The sequence below is a fragment of the Oryzias latipes genome, chromosome 20, assembly GCF_002234675.1.
Source record: "Oryzias latipes chromosome 20, ASM223467v1".
NCBI classification, from domain to species: Eukaryota; Metazoa; Chordata; class Actinopteri; order Beloniformes; family Adrianichthyidae; genus Oryzias; species Oryzias latipes.
In genome coordinates this window covers 4328960-4341984 of record NC_019878.2, presented here as the reverse complement: position 1 = coordinate 4341984, position 13025 = coordinate 4328960, and the positions used below count along the sequence as shown (strand labels likewise).

General features: G+C 41.5%; 1 protein-coding gene across 1 annotated transcript; it reads left to right on the top strand.

Annotated features, from left to right (window-relative positions):
* The first annotated feature begins 1987 nt into the window (after positions 1–1987).
* On the top strand, positions 1988–12278 carry LOC101159866 (caveolae-associated protein 4a). The gene is made up of 2 exons (XM_004080825.4): positions 1988–2730; positions 9519–12278. The coding sequence occupies exons 1-2, from the start codon at positions 2368–2370 to the stop codon at positions 10059–10061; spliced, it is 906 nt and encodes a 301-aa protein (XP_004080873.1). The 5' UTR covers positions 1988–2367; the 3' UTR covers positions 10062–12278.
* Positions 12279–13025: the final 747 nt, after the last annotated feature.

Here is a 13025-nt window from a genome sequence, read left to right as displayed (position 1 = left end):
TGAAGCAATTATTTTCAAACGACCTTTTTTGTCTACTCCTGATTCATATCATTAGAGAAATAATCAAATATTTAAGAAAAATACTCTTTTTCTTATATGTTCTCCATCATCAGAAAAGTATCACAAGAAAATGTTAAAAACACCATTTTCATCAGAGTCAGTCTTTAAGGAATTACTCATTATATGAATTACTGAATTACTTTTTGCTCCAACTAAATTTTTGGTTAACTTCCTCAGATCTATAATAATTAGGAAAGGATGTATAAAGTTTGATCATTTCTTTAACTTCTACATGAAACTGAATTTTCCAGTTTCTCTGAAAGTTTTTTTCTTTTGACAGAGAATTTCAACATTCACACCACTGTTACATCGTCTCTGAAAGTTTTCATGTTCCCTAGTGTAGACAATGAGATTTGTAAAGCCTGCAGTTTGACGATGAAGAAAAAATAAAAATGATTTAAGGTATTGTCTTGCTGAGCGATCATTCTGCCCTAAAATGTCCTATTGTAGATGATCATCTTACTGGCCTGATGTCAATCAACTTCATCAGTTATTAGTTCCTCTGACAGAACCAGACAATAATAGCTTATTTTGTTTGCTATTTGTCATTTTACCCCAAACCATTCACTCGTCATCTGCCTCTTTTTCATTGGCCGGTTTGATCTGAGTCGTTTCCACTCCTTCAGGTTTAAAACAATGGCTGAAGAAGTGTCTTCTCTCTTCTTCACATCTTCAGAGTCATTTCCTTCAATGTAAAACCTTCCAAACCTGACCTTGTGTCTGTCACAGAGGCGGGTGGTAAATATAGCAATGCTTGTAGGATAATAATAGGGAGCAGCTGGTGGGGGGCTTTTAACTGCTGGGAGTCCCCTTCATTCATTTGAATTCTAACCTCCTGTCTTTCTCTTGTGCCAGCACCTTCCTCTAAGGTTTCTTCCTCAGCTGGTCCAGGGCGCTAGACGTTTGCTCAGAGCAGTGATGCAAATGGCTCCCATTAGAAGATGTGGACAGGGACTCAAGAGTTGCACAATTATCAGCACTCAAAAACTTTTCTTTTAGAAAGAAACAATGGAGGGTAAAGAAACCCAAAGGTTTGGGGGTCATCTAGACCCACTAGACAGTGCACTGAAACTTTTTTCTTCAATGATTTGTGATCTTCACTGGTGTCCATGGATGAAATCTTTCCACCTTTATCCACCTTTGTCATGGTAGGGAGAACACGTCAATGTAAGGGTGGGGTCATAGGATAGCAGAAGGGTTATTGCATTGTTTGAATCCAGCCTCATAGAAGCACAGAAAGTTACCCCACAGTCACCACATATACAGCTTTTAGCAGTTTCTATAGAACTTAGATGGGTTTTTTGCTGTTTGCTATCACACAAACAGAACATGTTTAAAAAGGTATCAGAGCAAGAATGGTTATTCTGACCAATAGAATGACTTAGTAACAGCTGTTTATTTCTCTATAGAAGTCTATGGGATTCTTGGAGCCAGCGGGTTCTTCCTGTTTGGAACGACAGGGGGGAGGAGTCACTCAGTCCAGTTCTTATATACAGTCAAGGGCTGTACATCTCAACTGTATTAATCATGAAGATGAGCAGACTAGGTGGCTCTGGCATTGTGGGAAATGCAGTTTCCATACAGTCGCATTACCAGGGCTTCAACAGATTTTTTTGTTTGAGCTAGCTGAATCTACACAGACAGCTGTAGCAACAGCTGTGGGGGCAGGTGGGGACCCAAATGGACAAATCCCTATGACAGAAGTGAAAAAGTGACACCTGATGAGTAGATGATGGAGGGGTAGATGGGAGGGGGTTTCCAAACCCTGTAATAGACTCGTTCCCCAGAGAAGAGGAGAGAGTCACTTTACCAGGAAAGTATTTTTAGCATCAAAGATATGTTAGGATCTGCGTCACTCGTTGTTTCACATTCACCGATTAAAGATCCACATGTCCATTTGAAAATGCTTCAAAGGTGGGGGTCTACTGGACCTTGAGGAGGGCCGCATCTGAACAACATAAGCATGGAAGGAGATCCTCACTTGGGCATTTCTTCTTTAGCAGTCCAGTTACTTGACCCCATCCCTCCCTCTCCTCCCTTCTTCTCACCATCTCCGCCCCCCCTCACCCAGCAGGGTGGAGGCTATCAACCCATCCAGGCTCTTACAGGGTCAGTTTCCAGTTTTAGGGGGGCTGATACAGACCTCCACTCTGGTTTCGTTAGACCTCTTGAACTGTGGCACCTCTTTATGGCCAAACATCACCACTAACTATTGTGCTGGATTTGATTAACCTCATCTCGTCTCATTTGGATCACCGGACTTAAACCATCCACCCAACAGACTGCATAGTGACCAAAGAGACCAGCATGGCAGACAAGCCGGGTTTGCCAACAGGTGGAGGAGACGATGCGGGCGGCATCATGGCGCTGTTGGAGCGCGTGGCAGGCCTCATGGACAGCGTCCAGACCACACAGCAGCGCATGGAGGAGCGTCAGCTGGAGCTGGAGAACACGGTGAAGACCATCCAGACCGACATCATCAAGCTAACCAACGACCACGCCAATACCAGCTCCACCGTCGACAGGCTGCTGGAGAAGACCCGAAAGGTCAGCCGCCACATCAAGGATGTGAGGGTGCGAGTGGAGAACCAGAACGTCAGGGTGAAGAAGGTGGAAGCCACCCAGGGAGACCTGCTCGCCAAGAACAAGTTCAGGGTGGTCATTTACCAGGTGAGGCTGCAAACACACACTTGATCAACTGCTCTTGTGTGATCTCTGGTTCCCCTCTGACGTCTCAGTGTCAAACATGGGAAGTGTTCAGAATGGCCAACATGAAGGTTTTTCTCTTCAAACCAAGAGGGTTCTTGATTCAGATCTCAGGGTTTCTTCATATAGACTTTTCAAAATATCTCAGTACTTCCTCCCAGGACCTTGGTATCTGCTAAAGCGGTCATAAAGATCTAAAAATCAGGCAGTTATAATCTATGTGCAGTCTAGATTGCATTCATTTAAAACACAGGCAAATAATGATGTGGTTCCAGAGATTTGGCAGATTGGCAGACTAAGAAAATTTGCGGAAAAAACAAATACTTAATCTGAGTTTTTACCCTTCAGTGAGTGAAACAGTTAAAGTAAAACAACCAGGAAGTTAAAGATGAAAACATTAGTGTCAAAATAGCTTGCCCTTGCAGAAAAGGGAATGAAGATGTGAATTGAAGAGGCCATCTTCCTTATAACGAGGAGTAATAAGGTTGGATAATCGTTTTTGGTCAAGTTCATGTAAAATAATCAACAGGCTGAGTTAAAATACTTGAAGGAGGTTGAATTATCAGCTACATTTTTAGTTTACTCTAGTGATTGACGAACCAGCATTTGTGAAAGCTTCTAAAAATAAAGGACAGAACTGAGAACTTCTTCCTCTCCTGTTGTTTAAGTAACTAAAACCCAATTTTTTCTCCAAAATCCAGCATATCAGTCAGATTTATGATTTTTTTTGGCTATGAGTACTTTGAAAATTCATCGAAAAATCTCTGTTCAACTCACACACACACACTCATAGACACATACACTCATCAAGGTTCATTTTACTCCTTTGGCCTTCAGCGTTCTCAGCTGCCAAAGCGATGGTGATCTGGTTATTTTAGCTCTGCATAGCCGTCAGCAGGCTGAAAGGTTAGCCGTCGAATCCAAGCACTACATGAAAAGACCATTCTCCAAGAATCAGAGAAGCAAAGCAGGGTTTTTAATCTAAGAATTCAAGATCTTATTGTCTTTAAGTCTCCATTAATAAACAAGATCTAGGTGTGTGAATTTTTAACATTCAAGTACTTCAAAAAGAGGGGGCACTTACATTCATCTTAACTAGAAGGAGAAAATGCAAACATCTAGTGGTCAAAATCTGGAAGACACTCACATTTACAGTTAGTTATATGGTAACTAACTGCAACTTACAGGTTTCTTCTAATGGAAAAAGATCTGGGGTTGGAGTCTTGGGGAGACAGTGAGTGGAAAGTCAAGGATTTGAACCACTGACCAGCTTTTGACACTGTTCAACCCTCCATTGCTCTGTACTCAATTTAATGACCAGTCTTCACAATTCAAGACAATTTGAAATGGTTCGTTTAATTTCATAAAATATTTTAAAACACACACAGTATAAGGTTTGGATTGTAACAATTAAAAGGGTGAAATTGTTCTTTTCAGACTTTCAGGTGAAACATTTATTCATAAGATCATCAGATGATTGATCTGAGTGGAAGGATTCACACTGGGCATGTGTGGGAGCGTTCAAAAATGCATTATTTCTTGAACGCACTTTTAGCATATGGCGTTGTGTTCCTGACCAAAATAAGCATGCAGTTAAAAGAGGTTTGGTGTGAATTGGTGCAAATCTGGTGAATTTTGCTTCAGGCTTTTTCTTCCACATATTTCCGATATATAAAAGACTTGGTGTAATAAAATTCTGGATGGGTACAAACTGCAATTATTCATTTCTCCTCCATGAAAAATGGTCAAACAATTGGCACTTACGTGAATAAAAAAGGACCCCATCCATACATCACTACCAATCCGACCCCCTGATTGGTCAAAGTTCAACTGGTTTAACTTTTAACACGCGTTGAATTGCTGTGCATTTTGTAAGTAGAACCCAAAAACAGACTTAAAAACCTGCGTAGCCACGTTTGAATGTTAGAGTATTGAATTCTGAACCCCCGAAACACGCGTTTATATACAATCTTCATTGGAAGTGAACCCGTGAACGCACGTTGTTGAGCCTGATGTAAATGTGCTGTGCTCTTATCTTTTATTTATTGTCATTGTGACACAAGCTTCTGTATTATTTTTGTATTTTAAGACCGTAACTGTCCAATCAGGGTTTTTAAGATCACAGAACATTGATTAGTAGAGCAACAAAAACTGTTGAAGCTCCAGAAGCAGTGTATTCCTTAGTTGTTTTTTTGGCCACACACCTTAGGTTTTCCTTCTGCTGAGTTCCCATCTCTTTATAACACAACCATTGCCAGTATATCAGAAATGGACTGAGCGAGTGTGATGTCGCCCTCAGAAAATGAATACCTCCGACTATGAAGTCAATTCCGTCGACATTATTTTGTGACACGGATGTCATCTTGTTGGAACCAGAAATTAGTTAGCAGTGATTGGTCCAAGTCCCTGTGAGTCATTGTTTCTATGGCGACCAATCTCATCAATCAGGACTGAGCTTGTTGGACGGGCACACCCCTCCGACCCCCTCCTGAGTGGGCTCAGGAAAATGTGTCATATTTTTTATTGAGACATCTGATTGGTCAGTTTATGACTTAAAAATTCAAGAAAGACAAATCTTCTTTCACTTCTCCCATCAGGGGTTGCCACAGCAAAACAACCCTCCCTTGAGGATGAGTTGCATGGTTAACTTAGCAATGTTTTATGCCAGATGCCCTACCTGACACAACCCTCTCAATCCAACTGGGCTTGGGACTGGCAAAGCAGCAGAGAAGGGAATAGGGAGCAGCCTGGAATTGAACCCTGGTTTCACAGATGGAGGGCGCTGCAAACCAGCACGAGCTAAACCGGCCCCCACTCAAGAAAGGCAAATAAAACGAAAAAAGAGATTAGGATTAGCAAGAATATGTTGAAAAGTTGTCAGAGTAAGCATGGTTATTCTGACCCATAGAACGACTGAACAACAGCTGCTTCTTTCTCTATAGACGTCTATGGGATTTTGGACTTTTTAGAACCAGCAGGTACTTCCTGTTTGGAACTCCAGTGGGGATTGGTCACTCAGTCCAGTTCTCATATACAGTCAATGTACACAACCTGTAAAGGTAACAGGGTTCATATTCCTGGACAAACTTTAAAATTTGTGCTGATGTTTGAGCTTTTGGTTTGAGTTTCCTCTTTTTCATGTTATTGAAATTCAGATTTAAAAAAGTCAAAATAAGCAGTGTTGTTGCTGAAATACCCAATTCACATGACCTAGCATGAACATTATCAGATTTGTAACGGAGGTAGGAGTTTACACTGTAGCCATAACATTAATGTCAGGATGCAGTGATTTTCTAAAAATGTATCAAGAGTTAAAGAGTCCTTGTCAGAGCAGAGGTGAATCATTTGGAACCACAGTTTATCCCAACTTTGAACTTAAACTGGGTTTGAACATCTCCAAGACTCAGATGTAACTCTGGCACATAAAGATGACTGGAAATAAACCACAACTCCTTTGTTATTAAGCAATAAACCCCAACAGCTAATCACTTTCAGGTTCAAATCATTTGTTTCTGTTCATCTTCTCCATTTTTCTTGTTTAAAGAATGGTTGAGTCCAGTGGCCGGCGCCATGCCATACCTCTGTAAGAATACAGAACGATTTGTGCTTGAGAACAGCACCAGAGTCATCACAGCTACCAAAGCATACTTTGGGATCAGATGGGCTCTGTAACAGTCCAGTTGTGCTGTTAGTAGACTGTCTCTAAACTCGTGGTTATTTCTGCCGGGCTTGGCTTATGACATTTGATTTAAGCCAAAGATGGCATGGATCTTGGCACCTGGTAGATATCTGACTTGTACTACGCTTGCAGTATGTCAGGCATATTAGAATTTATATGTTATTTGTGGCACTTGCCAAGAATGACATTTTACCAAAAATAGAAAAAGTGACCAGTTTTTGCCCCAAACGTGCCTCATTGTCAACACAACAGAAATCATTGTCAAAGGTTTCATCCATTTTTTTCACTATTGCTCCCTTTCTTTGTTTAAAATTTAAAAAAATCAACCAAACAAGACAACAAACCTCATCCAAACATTTCTTGTCTTATTCTTTAGCCCGATTATCAGGCAGCATGTGCTGAGCTGTCAGACCTGAGGTAAGGCTGCTGTTCTGTAAGTGACTGGGCCAGCTGAGCACTGACACAAGGGTTATTCTGAGTACGAACCTTCACCATCTCCTAATATAGATGTGTGCCTGTCCACTAGCAACCCTGATCCAGTCACTTTGTTTGCTGCAACCTGCTCTGATGCTAGTTTTAGGTTTGACTCATGGAGGAATTGTCAGTTTGAGACAAAGCTCTTGTTGGTCACTTCATGGATTCATGCTGTACATCAACTGCTTCCATCTGTCCCTGTTTTCTGCATCTACATCTCTTACACTTTCATTACAGTCATAAATATCATTCTTTGGCAGCACTTCTCCAACATATCCACTTTCTCCTTTGCAAGTAAAAATAATCCATCATCTGTCGTCTAAGCCTAGAGGAGACCAATGCACTGCAAATCTACCACCTAGCATTACACCTCAGACCAGTTGTTGTCAATTGCAGTATTTGAAGGCCATGTCACACAGCCACTATGTACATTTTGCACATGCTCAACAAATGAAATTTTGGTCTTTTGTGATCCATGCGTGAAATTAGTAATTTATGAGTGTTTCGTGTATTCGACATTAGTCGATGTGCACAGACGTCCGTTGAGGGTTTCGGTCGACGGATCTTTACGTGAATACGGTTTTGGGCTGTTCAAAACTTTTGGTCGGTTGAGAGTTACACAGTTTAAGCGTATTTTTCCTAGTTTATACGCAATTATTAAATCAAGCTTACTCAATTTTACGGGATTTTTGCAAGATGCATAGGCAATTTTGTGGCTTTCCATGACCGTTCCCTATCTAACGGACTTTTCACGCAGGTACCCCCGAAATATAACTTTTATATCATGTATACTCTGCACATATTACACTAAAATTACGAAATGAATTACATATATGTAAAGAGCACCATAATCACGCACGGTTCATGTTCTACTTTGATTTACGTGTTTTTTGCGTGGTTTATTCGTACTTCTTTTGTGCTTTTAGCGTGGTTCATTTGTGATAGATCTGTGAAAATTTCAGACCGCAGCTTCTCTCACTTTTTCCACGCATATTTATGTATAACCTATTTGCATCCTAATATGCGCAAATTGTATGCAGTGGTTGTGTGACACAGTCTTTAAGCTGCAGTTACCCTCGATGCTCTGAAAGATAAAGACGAACTGAGGAGGATTTTCCAAGTGTAAAATTTTGTGTCACTGAAACCTTAAACATGTTCAAACCATTCTAGAGCATTTTTAAAAGGGAGAATGCATGGACACCAGTGAAGATCACAAATCATTGAAGAAAAAAGTTCAGCGCACTGTCTAGTGGGGTCTAGATGACCTCACTCCCAATGTCAAAGTGCCTAGGATAGAACAAGGGTCAAAACGTCTATTTAAGATTTGCAGCGGTTTACACCAAGCCTCTTTCAACTGTGTACATTTTACAGATTTGCATATCAATCCAACACCCAAAGAAAGTCAGATTAGCCTAGCTAAATCTAACATGAAGCTAGAGGCTTTTTCTCAGTTTGAAAACCCAGAAAATCTACTTGTTCTTAAATTCGACAGTAAAAGTGATTCTTGAGTTAGTGCTGACCAAAAGCAGCCAAACAGGAACAGATTTTAAACCTTTAAAACTGGAGATGTCGTCGACGACAGGCAATAACCCATGCTTTTTGGATTACCGTAACTCTTTGACCGTTTATGCAAGTAATGTAATTCCTAAGGATCCCGGAGCAGAAAAAAGGAGGAACTTTACAGCAGGGAAGTGTTGTATAGTGGCGCAAAGAATCCGCTTCAGAATCCATTCCATTAACTAAGCAAACAAGTCCTTGAGTTTCGGTAGTTCAGATAAGCATAAACACCAGAGCTAAAGATTCAGTATTAAAAAGGTTAACCCAATGCTTTTAAAGTATTTAATCTTTACATTTGTAAGAGAGATTTTGATGGTTAGTCACTTACTGCCTGTTTGCAGACTCTGCCTCATCTCCTGCTAAGGTGCTTTGGAAATATCATCATCTCAAGTGTCACATACTGTGGGGACTAATGCTTCAGTGGAGTTACTAGGAGAAAGTATTGGGACTTCCTTCAAGTGTTATAATGGGACAGCTTACAGACATTTGGACATGTTTTGTATTCATCATCATGTTTTTATCTTTTCTTGGTTATGGAGGCTTCATCTAGGAACACCGTGAGCTTGTTATTTTCTGTTTCAGGTTTATAAAGAGTTTGGGGAACAACTGAGACAGCAGGTCAAAGGTTTCTTCCTTTAACTTACTCCATTGTAAGGCTGTGGCTGAACAGCTCAAATCCACCAATATAGGAATGAGGGCATTAAGGGTTTGAACCTGGTTTAACCCTCTCTACAGCCTCAACATTTTTTTGAAAGCTGATATCGGGGTTACTGGCAGATGCACTCTTGATGCAGCCACGATATGTTTAGCCTCCTGCAGTCCAGCACTGAGCAGCAAAAACAGGTGCTGCTGTTTATTTGTGGAGCCAGGATCAAAACCTGCACACAAACCGGGTCTGCGTGACACACTTTACCCATGGACATATTTAAACCTTACATCAGCTTCTACTTTGTCCAGGAACTTCATAAAATGCTGCAGTTGTGGGATCTTCCTGCTTGTGGAGAACAGCAGTGTTCACCTTCTTTCATGTGGTTTCCCCCAGGGTGACCAGGAAGTGAAAGCTGTCACACCAGGAAGAGAGCCTGCTGAGTCCAGTGGGGCTGCAGCAGCCAGAGCTGAAATGGAACCGGACAAGTTCGAGCTCCCCCCAGAGTCTGATGAGGAGTACATGGTGGTGGAGGAGGCGGACTCCTCAGCAGCTGGCAGAGCCAAGAAGACGGGGCTGACCCGCATAGAGAGCTTCAAAGCCACCTTTTCTAAGGAGAACATGAGCAGTAAAGTCAACAAACTGGGAGAGCGTATCGTCACTGCAGAGAGGCGCGAGAAGATCCGTCAGTCTGGAGAGAGGCTGAAGCAGTCTGGAGAGAGGCTGAAGGAAAGCATCACCAAGACCGTTCCGGCAAAGCTCAATTTGAGAAAGGAGAGGACTGTGGCGGAGGGCCAGGAGGGAGCCTCCGAGGGAGCCATGCCAGTCCCCCCCCCAAAGGGCCGCAAGACCAGCCCACGCGCCGCCAGGCCAGCCGATGACGAGGGCAAGAGTGAAGAGTCAGAGGTGCCAATGTACGACATGAAGCAGCTGTCTTGAACCACCAGGTCTGAGAAATTTCCTTTGGACCTGAAAGACCACATAGAAAGATTCAAAGGGGTTCTGCAGGATCTGCTTCTGATCAGCTGCAGGAACCAAGTTTGTTTGAGTTTAACTAAAGGATGTGATTGAAGAACATGAAGGACACAGAACCAACAGAACACCCAGATGATCCAGAAGACTCCTCAAGCCCTGGAGTTTCTACCGTTTGTGGGTTTCAGACATGTATTACCTTCCAGCTCCACACAGACACAACTCATGTTCGATAAGGTCATGAAAGGACTGATTTCAGAGCTGTCCTTCAAGCCTCTGATACCATACCGCTGCTGTTCACGTGCTTAAAGAAAGTTAAGACAGGGTGAAGTTATGGTTTGACATGTTGGAAACAGGAGAAGATTTAATTAAAAAAACTGTTCAGAAATGTGTCGGGAGGGAATAGTTTCCCTTTAGGGTTTTTCAAAATGTGTAAAAGTTGAAGATGGAAGGAACCAAGACCTGCAGAAATCAGGTCAGATGGACATGAACCTCCAAAGACAGCCGAAAGATGCTTAAAGACAAGACGTGGACATCTGCATAGAGAAAACTGGACCCGTATAAAAGAAGTAAATGGATTCCCAGCAAGAAAGCATACTTCAACCATTGACTGTAAATGAAAACTGGACTGAGAGCCCGTTCACCATACTTAATCTGCTACCTTTTTTTTAACATTTTCATGTTAAAGCAAATGTTTTTATTATTTCTGTAGTGCAACTTACTAAATTTAAGGCCGTGTCAAACAGACACAACATACATTATGCACATATGAAAAGATAAACAATGGTCATATGTGAATATACTTGGAAAATGTGTGAAAAGTTGTGGTCTTCAGGTGAAATTTTTACTGATGTATCATGAATAAACCACGTAAAGACCATGGGAGAAGCACGAATAAACCACGCAAAAAACATGTAAATCATTGTAGAACATGAACTGTGAGTGACTATTGCGAAGTTTTTTTGCAATTTATTAGGAATTCATGCGTCAGTTACATAATTTTAAAGTGCCATGTGGGCATTATATGCAGTATAAAAAATATACATCAATGGTAAATGCGTGATGTGGAACAGTCATGTAAAGCCACAAATTTGCGTATGCAAAAATCACACACAATTGCGTAAGATTTACGTAATAACTGCGCATAAACTATAAACAAAAATACGCTTAGACTATGTTATTCTCAACCGACCAAAAGTTTTAAACAGTCTGTTAGACGTGTGGAACGGTTGTGGAAAGCCACAAATTTGCGTGTGCACATGTACGAATGACCTAATAATTGCATATAAAGTACGTAAAAAAACGTGTAAACTGTGTAATTATCAACCAACCCAAAACTTTGAACAGTTCAAAACCGAATTCAGGTAACAACCCGTCGGCCGAAACCCTCAACGGACATGCGCATTTTTGAGTGCATTGACGAATGACGTACGCAAGAAACACTTAGGGATGTCACTAGTGTATCTCAAAAGACGGAAATTTCATGAGTTGGAAATGTTCAAAATGTACATAGTGGCTGTGTGACACAACCTTTACAAACTGACCAATCAGATGCCTCAAGAAAAGTATGTGGTCTCCTGTCAAACATTCTAAATGTTTGATTGTCAAATCACAGGGGTGTGGCCTTCCAAAGAGCTCACTACTGATTGGCGAAAGTGGTTGCCATAGAAGCGTTGACTAAGACGGAGTCGGACCAATCACTGCGTAGTGAACGTCATCCGTCATCTATGGGCGTCGTCACACTCACTCGGTCCAGTTCTCAGATACAGTCGATGGTTTCAACACACAAACGAGTCATGGGGCATTTCCCACAGAGTTGTGCTGCAAACGATAGAAAAAGAGGCTGCTTCATCAAACAACTATTTTCCACAATACCTGCTCAACTTTTGCTCAATGTTTCAAAAAAGTTGACATCTTTTTAGAGCTTGAATTCATAAGAAATGTTTAAAAGAAAAACATTGAAACTACTAGAAATGTTCGGCGCTTCGAGCCCCACCTCAAAACTCCACCTTGGAAAGGGTGAAGTGAAGAACACTGAAGCTCAGTCTGAATGGCTCCTGCTGTAAACTTTGACTGTATTAGATTTAGCTAGAGAATGCCTGCATGGCTGTGGCTTATCAAAATAAAAATGTTAGAACTGTTCGTGTTTGCAAAGGTGAGAAAATAAAAGTTTCATTTATGTACACAGAGTTTAGTCTGTCTTTAGAAAATATCAAATATTTTTCGGATGTTCTGGTAACATTTTTATTCCTCCAAACCCCCACATTCCATTTTGTTTCTTTTTAAGACACCCCCCCCCCCCCCCCACACACACACACACACGCATTTTTTAATGGATAAAGATCTGTTTTTGACCCCAACCCCTGACAGCAAATACATTTTGTTGCTAAGAATTTACATTTGTAACCTTCTAGTGGTCACTAAAGGAACTGCAGTAAGGACTTCCAGGATTACTTGGACTTTGTAATAGCAGAAGGTTAGGACTTGGATTAACCACAGAGTTTATTAACATTGTGGATTGATGCAAATGAGCGACACACTGTGAAGTGAAGACAACCTTTCGTCATTTTTCATTTTGAGAGCATCCGTGTTGAGATCCATGCTTAGGTCAGTGCTTCTTCACACACAACTTCAAGTGAGTAAGTAAAGTAACTAGTGAGTAACTAGTAAACCACATGTGGTCTGGTTTGAAAGACAACACTCCCAGCCTGCAAGGCCAAGTGGGCTCCATTTGGTCTAAAAGTGGGCAGAAAATGTGGACCTTGAATGGGTTTGTTCGCAGTTTCTGTGGCGACCCAACCTGTGTTTGCTGTGTGACGCGGCCTTAAGCTGCACTTTAAGTGGGCACTCGGTGGGCTGGGTCCGGCAGAGCTAGCTACGCCGTCCACCGGGCGGCAGGTTTGAAGCTAAACTGGAGGATGCTGGTTTTTT